The 11,096-nt window shown below is 34.2% G+C and overlaps 1 protein-coding gene across 1 annotated transcript; it reads left to right on the top strand.

Annotated features, from left to right (window-relative positions):
* The first annotated feature begins 6,264 nt into the window (after nt 1-6,264).
* On the top strand, nt 6,265-7,467 carry LOC111897762 (protein SENSITIVE TO PROTON RHIZOTOXICITY 2). The gene has a single exon (XM_023893714.3). It carries the CDS (start codon nt 6,297-6,299, stop codon nt 7,290-7,292), a length of 996 nt encoding a protein of 331 aa, XP_023749482.1. The 5' UTR covers nt 6,265-6,296; the 3' UTR covers nt 7,293-7,467.
* Nucleotides 7,468-11,096: the final 3,629 nt, after the last annotated feature.

Below are 11,096 nucleotides of genomic sequence, written 5' to 3'. Positions count from 1 at the left end.
TATATATATTCGGAAACCTCGTTTCAACTACTACAACATTATTCAAAGATATTAAGTTTATTTTACACTTAAATTTTGACGCTTATTTTTATTCTTAATTAATCAAACCACATAATTAAGCAATTAAGCACAAAACACACAATACTTAAATAATACAATCTTTATTATTTCAAAACGGGTTACAAAGGTTAACCTAGACTATTACATTGCTACAAATGGCAAGCCCGGAAACACAGGCGTTACACTTTTCAGTACAAAACCACTTATGAATTCACCAACTTTATTGTTGACACTTTTTCGAAACCACTTGTATTTCCCAGGGAATCGGTAATACATGTAACTACCAGCTTTTGAAGAAGGAACGCTATGGCGTTTATTATCAAACATTTAAAACCATCTTACTGTAATATTCTTTTGGAAACATGTATAACGCAACAATGTATGTTTTTATTATATATATGATGGTTGTGTTACTTTCTTTACGATATTCAATTGTTATGGTATGACGTGAAGTCACCCACCCCCAAATGTTTCTGCCATTCTGGTTTGGGGGTGTGACATCAGCCCACAATAATATAATTATTATGTTTAAACAATTAAGAAATCAACCCAATTACTCATCCTAATTATCTTCTTTATTCTTAAGGATCTACTCTAAGAATCAACTATTCATCGTTCATTTATTCCTAAGGATCATCCTAAGGAATCGGCACGAAGTCCATCGTTGCCACGGTTTACACAACAAGCACTAAGTCTGCATAGTCACCAGGGGTTAGGCATCAAGTCTGCATGATCGCCAAGGTTTACACAACAGGCACTAGGTCTACATAGTCGCCAGGGTTTAGGCATCAAGTCTGCATGATCGCCAAGGTTTAGGCACCAAGTCTGCATGGTCGCCAAGGTTTAGAGTACACCAGGTGAACACATCGTTCACAACACCTACAGGTTGCGAGCCTGCTAGTGTTCCACTGGACTGTCTAGAATAGTCTGTGGTTGTCATTCATACTCTGTTGAATGACGGGGCCATCGTTTGGGAAAATGCTTCTCACATCATCCACCTCTCACCCCCACCGTGTGGTCTATAACACCTCTCAACTCATCATCAAACTCATATTCCATCTATTACATCTACCCATGTTTTACCCCAACATTATCGTAGATATAAAATACATATACAATTTAAATCATTTAAAACATGTATAAAATCGTTCATCCAACATAGACAACAAGTATTCAGATAATATGCACACATAGCACGTAATTTATATAAAATATTTCATATCTATGTGTAAGATGAAAGTAACTATGCATTCACCTGAGAAGGTGGTGACTCGGTACTCAGACAACGCTTCGTTTACTTTAAAAAAATTTCCTTCGACGAAACCTAGTATTATTACCACTAGATTTTAGTCTAACATTTACCGTGACTAATTATTAGTCTTAATATTAATATTATATAAACGTTTAAACAATACTTTCCAACCACTATGTACAGACAGGGGCCAGACATAAAACACTGGAGGGCAGGACCATTTTGGCGTATAGTACTTTTGAAATCCAACAACCCTATGTGGCCCTTTAAACCAGATTCACCGTACCGCGAGTAGTTAAAAATATATTATAACGATACTTATATAAGTCATAATAATAGCTCAAATATTTATTATAAGTTCATAATAACAATATTAATTTTAAATATAAGCTATATTAAAATAGGGTAAGCATAACTTACTTACAAGAGGATTTTAGCTAGGAGTCGGGTTCTGCAAGGGCAGAACTTCGTCGCTGAATCTTTCTAAGAAATATTCGTGCAGCGCTTCAGCGCTCACCTTACTATACTAAAAACTACAGAAAGAGAAGTCGAATCACAAGGGACCGAAATGCTCAGGGGATAAGGAGAGAAAGACTCTTGAATCAAGAGAATGGTGCAAGAAATATGAAAGCCCAAGGCTCTTATTTATACTAATTGAATTTTCAAAAACTACATTCCATAATTACTTAATGACCTTTTAGTTATATAAACAACTAAACACCCCTCTATAATACTATTTTAAATGGATTTAATGATATTTGTCTAAACTAATGTCGAAAGAACTCAACATTAGTCTTATAATGACCGCATCGTCGATACCTTTCTAATGATATATATATATATATATATATATATATATATATATACACACATATGTATATATATATATATATATATATATGTGTGTGTGTGTGTACGTATATATGATTTATACTTTATTTTAATACGTAAATATGCTATTATAATTTGTAACTCGTTCATACGAACTCCGTGTTTGACGTTCTTTATATCCAAATGTAGGTGGAGACGTACTCTACAACTTTCGTTTAGACTCTGTCAGCTAATTTTGACTTTACTTTTAAAGTTATATTTTTAACAGGCCGGGACAGGATTGGTCCGTTAAAATCTTATAACTTCTTCATCCAATGTTCATTTTCATCTGTCTTTTTATCGTTATGCTACTAATAATGAGATCATCGATTCTCGTCATTTTGCACCCCAAACACCTATAGCCTAGGTTCAACGATTTGAAGGGTGCAGAAGGATCAAGAGGCGATTTTGGGTGCATATGGCTTGGATTAGAGAAAAGAAGCTCGTGAGGTAATCATTTAAACCATTTTGATCTAGTAGGGCTTTAACGATGTTTTGATTAATTGAGCTAGTGGAGTTAGATTATGTTAAGAAAGCTTGTTAGTATTGTTAAAGAAGGTAGTTAGATGCCTTAGACAAGCTTGTATGTGATCCCATAAGTGTGATCAATCAGATGAGAGTTAGGTTTTGAAACCGTAACTAATGATTATGTATGTAATTGATGCATTGGAGTTAGATTATGATGAATTAGACATTGTAGAATGCTTAATTCATCAATTGAATGAGATTAATGGATAGATAGTGAAAAGCTAGATTAAGGATTCATTAAGTGGTCATTTTGACTTTAAGAGTCAAATGATCTTGAAAGGCTAAGACACATATTAAGAACTTGTATGTATGTTCGATTAGGCCTAAGAGCAAGAAAGATGGTTCAAGATGCATCAATTGAGGAAATGAGCCAAAGTGGGACAATTAGTCTTCACAACCTCATAAGCAGGGGCGGACGCAGGAATTGATGGCAGGTGTTGCCGAATTTTTTTTTCGGGCGAAACATAATATTAAACCAAAAATTAATTCATTACGTCTACTAAAAAAACCATCATGCTTTTTTGCTACAGCCACAACCACTAATTGAAGTTGGTGTGCAAAGCAATGTACATAAAAGGCTATGTCATTCTCTTGTAATATCAAAGCTTTCAAACCATTGAATTCCCCTCGCATATTGCTAGCCCCATCGTAACCTTGTCCTCTTATCTATTAAAAAATCAATATATATATATATATATATATATATATATATATATATATATATATATATATATGATATAACACATAAATCTAATTAAATTAAATTGAAATAAAAAAAGTAAATAATAAATTACCTGACTAAAACCCAACTTATTACTTGTAAAGGACTTCATTTATGGCATTTTTTAGTGTCAACGTGGATGTGTCCTTCAAGTGAACAAGTCCAATAAATCTTTCATTCACAAAGCCAAGACTATCAACATATCGCAAAACAATAGCCATTTGCTCCTTTTTTGAGATATCACTAGATTCATCAACTAATAAAGCAAATACATCTTGCCCAATCTTTTAGCGAATACTCAAAAGTACTTCTTGTGCAAAACATTGCACAAGTTCCTTTTGAATTTTTGGGCAAATAAGTTGATTATTTTTAGGAGCATTTTCTAAAGTATTGTTGAAAATATCTTCACTAGTCTCTCGCATGGCTTTTAGCACTTCAATGTAAAGCCCTCTATTTTCCGAGTTAACCGACTCGTCATGACCACGAAACGGTAAACCGGTTTTCAATAAAAGTCTAACAACAATAATAGAAACACGTAATCTAGCTTTATATTTATGGTCCTCCGCTTCGGTTTGCCTCCTCAAGAGTACATCAATAGCTTGTTTTTCTCTCAATAGAAAATCACATTTTTCTCTTGCTTTGTTGTGAAAACTATCAATACTACCCTCATGAGTCCGAAATGCATTTTTTTTATTCCAAGTATCAAAACCTTGGGAAACAAATGCATCTCTCCCTCCTTTTTGTCCCATGAGGTCTCCACACACATAACAATATAAACAATATGCTCTATTCATTTTCACACTATATTCCAACCAATCAAAATCTTTAAACCATGAAGGAACGAAGCTTCTTAATCTATCACCTATTTTCTTTTTTGGAAACTTATGTGACATTATTTGACATGGCCCTTGAAGCAAATAAGCTCTTCTTACATCATCTCTTACATTTGATTTATAACTTGTAATCTTTGGCCTATCTGCCGGGTCCTTTGGAAGATCTTTCAAATCAACAGTTTCATTAGATTCATTAGAGCATGGTGTTTGTGGAATTGCATTAGAAACAGAAGGAATTGATTGATTGGTGATTGGTGTTTGGGAAGATCCTTCACCACTTTCATTAGGATTAGGTCTTGGTCTTTTTCCAAGAAAACCACCAAGGGTAATCTACAATTCAACATTAAGCTAAATAACTACTAATTTCACCAAATCATCCAATATCTTCAATAAAAGCATACCAAATTGGTCAATAACATCAATAAGTGAATAACATCAATAGAAACATAACAATTTTAACAATTCCAATAAGACTGAGACTTGAGACATAGCATTATAGCAATTTTATTTCACCAAATCAAGCAATAAGTCAATATAATCCATAGAAACAGAGCAATTTCAACAATTCAAGATAAAAACATAGCAATTTCGATTTCAAACTAAACAAATTAGCAAAAATTTCAACTTACTTGCTTCATTCTTAGGTTAGGGTTTGGAGATTACTTGGAGTCTTGGAGTCAAATCGAACAATGGGTTAATGAGATTTGATTTTTGCTCAAGGAATGGAAGAAAGATTGCAGCAAGACAGGCCAGCGATTCGATTTTTTTTTCTTTTCTGCCGATGTCGATCAGTCGAATAGTCGATCGAAGCCTTTAGCCTTCACAGAAGCAGAGAAGCTTCGTATTTTCCCTCTGATGTTGACAATTTTTTTTTGGCATATGTTCCTTCATTTTTTCTTTAATCCGGTTAATGAAATGTCCAAGTGGACCAAGTCCAAACTCCCAATTGGACTATCTTACAAATGTCATTGGGCTTATTTTTAGGCTTATTTGTTTTTTAAGGCTACAATTAATAATGTTTTTGGGCTACTAATTAAAAGTTTAAGTTATAAACTAAATAATTAATTATAACTTTAGGTTGTAAATATATTTTTGGCATTCCTTGATCCAATAGAGTGACAAAAAAATTATGTAGTTGTCAATTTTTTTTACGTAGTTGCCGGTTTTTTTTACGTAGTGGCACGATAAGTAAAAAAAAAATTTCGAAAAAATTACCACTGCGTACACGGAAACTAGGTGTTGCCGGTGCACACAAGATACAGAGTGTGTTTCACTAATGGCTTAGACCCCCTTAGGACCGCCCTGTGTTTGGCCCCTTTAGCCATTTAGCTAACTTTAACCTATTTAGTTTTTCTATTTATATTGTTTTTTTCTTTACTTTCAATGTTTCATTGTAATTGACTAATTGTACTCTTCTATTTTTAATAATGAAACTAACAGTATTTCGTTAGTTTAGAACGATAGGCACAATGTTGTCAAACACGTGAGCCGGACAAACTTCTACCCTTTTATAAAGCGGGTCATAAAAGAATTGGTCCTGTCTACAGTTGAAAGTGAAACCGCTAGTGACGTGAACGTTGAGATTTAGCCACACTGGATGGAACGTCAACATAATAAATTAATAATTAATCAACAGTAAGATGTACATTTTGACATTAGGTTTGATGTAAAGATTACCGTATTCAGCATATCCAGTCATCCTGCTACTATAACTTTTCAGAAACTAGCTAGATAAGTAAACTGATCATGCATGAATCATTATTTTTTGGAAATTATAATAAAATTACATAACTACATATGCCTATGGGATTAGTTTACAACGACTTTGATTAAAAATAAGTTGAAAATGAATATTATGATTTGTGACGCTGTGGTTGCTGGGGTTATGTGAGGAAGGTCGTAATTGGTGATGGGTTTAACTCTACTCATAAGTTGACTTAATCGTTTTCCATTAATTTTAATAATTTAGAAAATTGACACTTAACGGATAAATACCTCCTTTTATACTTCCACCAAAAACAACCTTTTGCAAATGGCGGCCCACCCGAATTATTGTTTCTCAAACACGTTTGAGGATGTTCTTGCATCCTCTCTACAATCACCAACAAACGATTCCATCGTCTTCAACCTCTCGATCCTCAGAGACAAAGCCCAGCAGGTTCAAACCATCGCCGACATGTTCTTCACCCAAACACAAACTCAATCCATGACTTCTTCCAACTCATCAACCTCCGTTAACATGGAGAACCTCGCCGGTTTGCTACAAGAAATCATCGTTATCGCGTCTAACGTCATGTTCGCTTGCCAAAACATTGGTAGTACTCCTGTTACCAACCAGATTGACAACACCCATGAGTTTGATCACCAGTTTGACCAACCAAACGACGTGTTTAAGTGGTCCGGTGGAGGATTAGAGAAAAGTTTCGGTATCGTTAACTTTAACACGAGAAACGAGGACAATCTTTTAGAAAAGCGGAAAGAGTTGCAGGTTCAAAGAGATAGACACAGTGGAACTGGGTACGACATCATAGAAATGGATGCAGCCGATTTGTTAGCGAAATATACACACTATTGTCAAGTGTGTGGTAAAGGATTCAAACGAGATGCGAATTTACGCATGCACATGAGGGCGCATGGAGACGAATATAAGTCTACTGCGGCTTTATCGAACCCCCTAAATGGTGGCACAACAGTGAAACCAGCAAGAAAGTATTCGTGTCCGCAAGAAGGGTGTAGATGGAATCGTAAGCATGAGAAGTTTCAGCCACTGAAGTCGATGGTTTGCATGAAGAATCACTATAAAAGGAGCCATTGTCCGAAGATGTATTCGTGTAAGAGGTGTCAACAGAAGCAGTTCTCTGTGCTTTCGGATTTAAGGACTCATGAGAAGCACTGTGGGGATGTGAAATGGCGGTGTTCTTGTGGGACGACGTTTTCAAGAAAAGATAAGCTCATGGGTCATGTTGGTTTGTTCATAGGACATACACCTGCAGATGTTGATACAAGTTCTTCGAACAAGATTCAATGAAGTTAGCAATGGTGGTTTGTTTTTCGAATATGTATTACAAAGTTACTTAATCATCAAAATTGAATATTAGTTACAAATCATAACATTTGAACACTTTTCATAGTTCGATGGTCAATGGTATAAGAACATAATTTATAACAAAATAAAATAAAAAGATAATTATCCTTCTAAATCATTTTTATGTTTTTATTTGTCATCTAAATATCATGTATACGTCAAGTAAGATCTAACCTGGAATAGTTGGTAATTGATAGTAATATTTGAACACTTTTAATAAATTTATCGGTTAATCATATAGTATATAAGAAAGTTATTTAAATATAAACAAAAACAAACAAATAGATAACTAGTTTCCTAATCCATTTTCCAAAACAATTAATTAGTCTATAGAATTTAGGGCATGACCCTTGCTAATTAATTATCTTGTAAAAATTTTGAACGGCAATAATCTTGCAAATCACTTGCAAAAGGCCAAAATCACTCTTCCGCTTGCAAATACAAAAGTGAATTATTTAATTTTATGTTATTTTATTACATAATTATATTGTTATATTATTAATATATTGTTATAGTTATTATATTTTTATTAAATTATTGTTACAATCCATATAATGTATCTTAACTAGATTCAAAAAGTCTTATGAATTACATTTATTTATAGTTCATAAAAATGACCATAGAAGGTATTAGTTTGGGGGATTTGCTAAAACAACCATCATTTCCAAAATAACCATCATGAATTTAAACAAATATATAATATGTATCTTTTTCGTTTTCGTTTTTACATCGACTATTTTTTTTAAAACTTTTGTATAAAATCGTCATTTTAAAATGTTTATGTACATCAATTTTTTAATCAAATGGTTTATTTTATGTCCTTATGCCTTCATAACTTTTATACATCTTATTTGTGATGTTTTTTTAGTTTTTTTAAGATTTCAATAAAAGTGAAAGATTTTTTTTTTGAAACTTCAGATTTGTTAATTAAGCAATATTTTGACATGCTCTTGAAATCTTGAGTAGTTTTTTTCTCAAATTTGAAATTTATTCTTTTGCCAGGAAAATTACCATTACGACATGTTTGATACGGAATTAAAAAAAATGGAATTGAATTGATTTTATTTCTATTGTTTGTTTAACATTAAAAAGAGAGAATGGAAAACAAAACTGAATTCATTTTCCCCAAAAAGAAAATTAAGGAACATATAGAATTCGAAAAAGTGGTGGACAACCGAAAAAAAAATGATTTCTCACTTGTTTCTCTGAATTCTCCTCTCACTTTCCTGTCTCTCCCTTTTGGAGTCCTGGAAAATCAACTTTCTTCTTTATCGATTTTGGCTTCCTCTCCGATTGACTTCAGCCACCTTCCCAGTATGCATCTCTCTCTCTCTCTCTCTCTCTCTCTCTCTCTCTCTCTCTCTCTCTCTCTCTCTCTCTCTCTCTCTCTCTCTCTCTCTCTCGTTAAGGGCTTAGCGAGCCCCCTAGCGAGAGCTAGGGGGACTGTTCCTTTTCCTTTTGAGCCAATATATTATTGTTGTTTATGGAACATATTTTTTGTACGGTCATAAGTCTCTGGAAAATCAAATTTTTACCATGCTCGTAATTCCCAAAATTTAAAAGACCTCCGCTTAATTTCTAATTTAATCTATAGGTGCTATCGTTCTCTTAACTAAAATTTTGTGCACCTTTTTTGATTCTCATAAACCCCTAATTTCTCGAACTTTTTCTCCCCCTCTACCACCAAAGAGTCTGTGGAATTAGCCTAGTGGTGGAAACCTTACGATGTGATCCCAAGTTTTAATAAAGAAAAAAATGGGAAAGAAAAAAAGATAAAAGAAGTAGAAAGAAGATTGTATTTTTGTGTTTCCGAATTTGAATTCAATAAAGGGAAATAAACATTCGTGTTCTCGAGATGAAAGGAAAAGAAAAAAATCAAGTCTTATTTTCAAGATCCACTTCATTTCTCTTAAAGTCATTTCAATTTGGAAAGAAAAGCATCATTGTGGCATTATCTTCTTAAGCACATTAAGAAGAAACGCATCACCCAACTCCAAAAGGATGGAGTGTTGGAATCAATGATAGTAAACTGGTAAATTTGGATGAGCCAGCTAACTTATAAGGAAGCAATGGTAGGTCCTAAGGCTACAAAGTGGAATGAGTTAATGGACAACGAAATAATGTCCATCCATGAAAACCAAGTTTGGAATTTTGTTGACCGTGTACCTAGTCGAAAGAGAGTTGGATGCAAGTGGATCTTCAAGAACAAGACAAACATAAATGGAAAGGTACATATTTTCAAGGAACGACTGGTTGTGAAGGGCTTTACTCAAACCTAAGGGATTGAATATGATGAGACCTTCTTACCAATGGCTAAGAGTAAATCTATTAGGGTTATGCTTGCCATTGCTGCATTTCATGATTATGAAATATAGCAACTGGACGTCAAAACCACTTTCATTAATGGGAAGTTAGCTGAGGATGTTTACATGAGTCAGCCATAGGGTTTTATAGATGCCAAGTTCCCTAATAGAGTATGTAAGCTTGAGAAATCCGTTTATGGATTAAAACAAGAATCTCGCAATTGGAATCTTTGCTTCCATGAAAAAGTCAAAGAGTTTGGTTTTTCTAGAAGTGAAGATGAGTCTTGCATATATGTCAAAGCCATTGGGAGTATAGTAACCTTGTTAGTATTATATGTTGATGTCATACTAATCATAGGAAAAGACATTCCAACTCTACAAGAGGTTAAGTCTTGCCTTGGAGAGTCTTTCGCTATGAAGGATATATGTGAGGTTGCCTATATTTTAGGGATAAGGATTTTGAGGGATAGAAAGAAAAGACTACTTGGACTTAGTCAAAGTACCTATTTGGTAAAATGTTTAAGTATGGAAAATTCCAAGAAGGGAGAACTACCTATCCTGAGCAATACCAAATTAAGTAAGACTTATTGTCCGAGTACTGATGTTGAGATAGTGGAAATGAGTCGAGCCCCTTATGCTTTGACAGTTGGAGAGATCATGTATGCAATGACATGTACTCTCCCATATGTATCGTTTACCTTGAGCATGGTTAGTCGGCATCAGCAAAATCCGAGTAACGCTCATTGGATAGCGGTTAAAATATTCTCAAGTATTTGCGTAGGAAATAGGAATGGGTCCTAGTGCTTGGTGGCACTAATACATTGAAATTAAAGTGCTACAATGATATTAGCTTTCAAACATATAGGGACAACTTCATTCTCAATATGGTTTGGTGTTCTTATAGAACGGAGGAGCGGTTACTTGGAAGAGTTCCAAGCAAGACATGGTGGTTGATTCCACTTGTGAATAAGAGTACATAGCTGCAAGTGAAGGATCAAAGGAAGCAGCTTGGTTCAGGAACTTCATTGGAGATCTCGGAGTCGTTCCATCCATTTAGGAGCCTATAGAACTGTTCAACGATAATGAAGGGGATGTTACTTTAATAAAGGAAACATGAGATCCTGGAAGTCCAGGCATATCGAAAAAAGTGAAACATCCCAAAAATCACAACTAAAATTTTCTTTTAAAAACATTACTAAAACCATATTCATAAAAACCGTATCATAAATCATAACATAATTTCGTAGCATTAATTCGAAATACAAACTTATTATCAGAGTAAAACATCGCAGGCTAGTTGTCTATGGTGTATGCACTGCAATCTTCCCGAGCTCCACCTTTGAAAACTGAGTACCTGAAACCAAAAACTGAAACTGTAAGTACGAAGCTTAGTGAGCTCCCCCAAACTACCACATACCATACAAGAACATATAAAGCACATACT

Source organism: Lactuca sativa, chromosome 6 (genome assembly GCF_002870075.4).
Source record: "Lactuca sativa cultivar Salinas chromosome 6, Lsat_Salinas_v11, whole genome shotgun sequence".
NCBI lineage: Eukaryota > Viridiplantae > Streptophyta > Magnoliopsida > Asterales > Asteraceae > Lactuca > Lactuca sativa.
The sequence above is the reverse complement of the archived record's forward strand: the minus strand, read 5'-3'. Positions and strand labels throughout refer to the sequence as shown.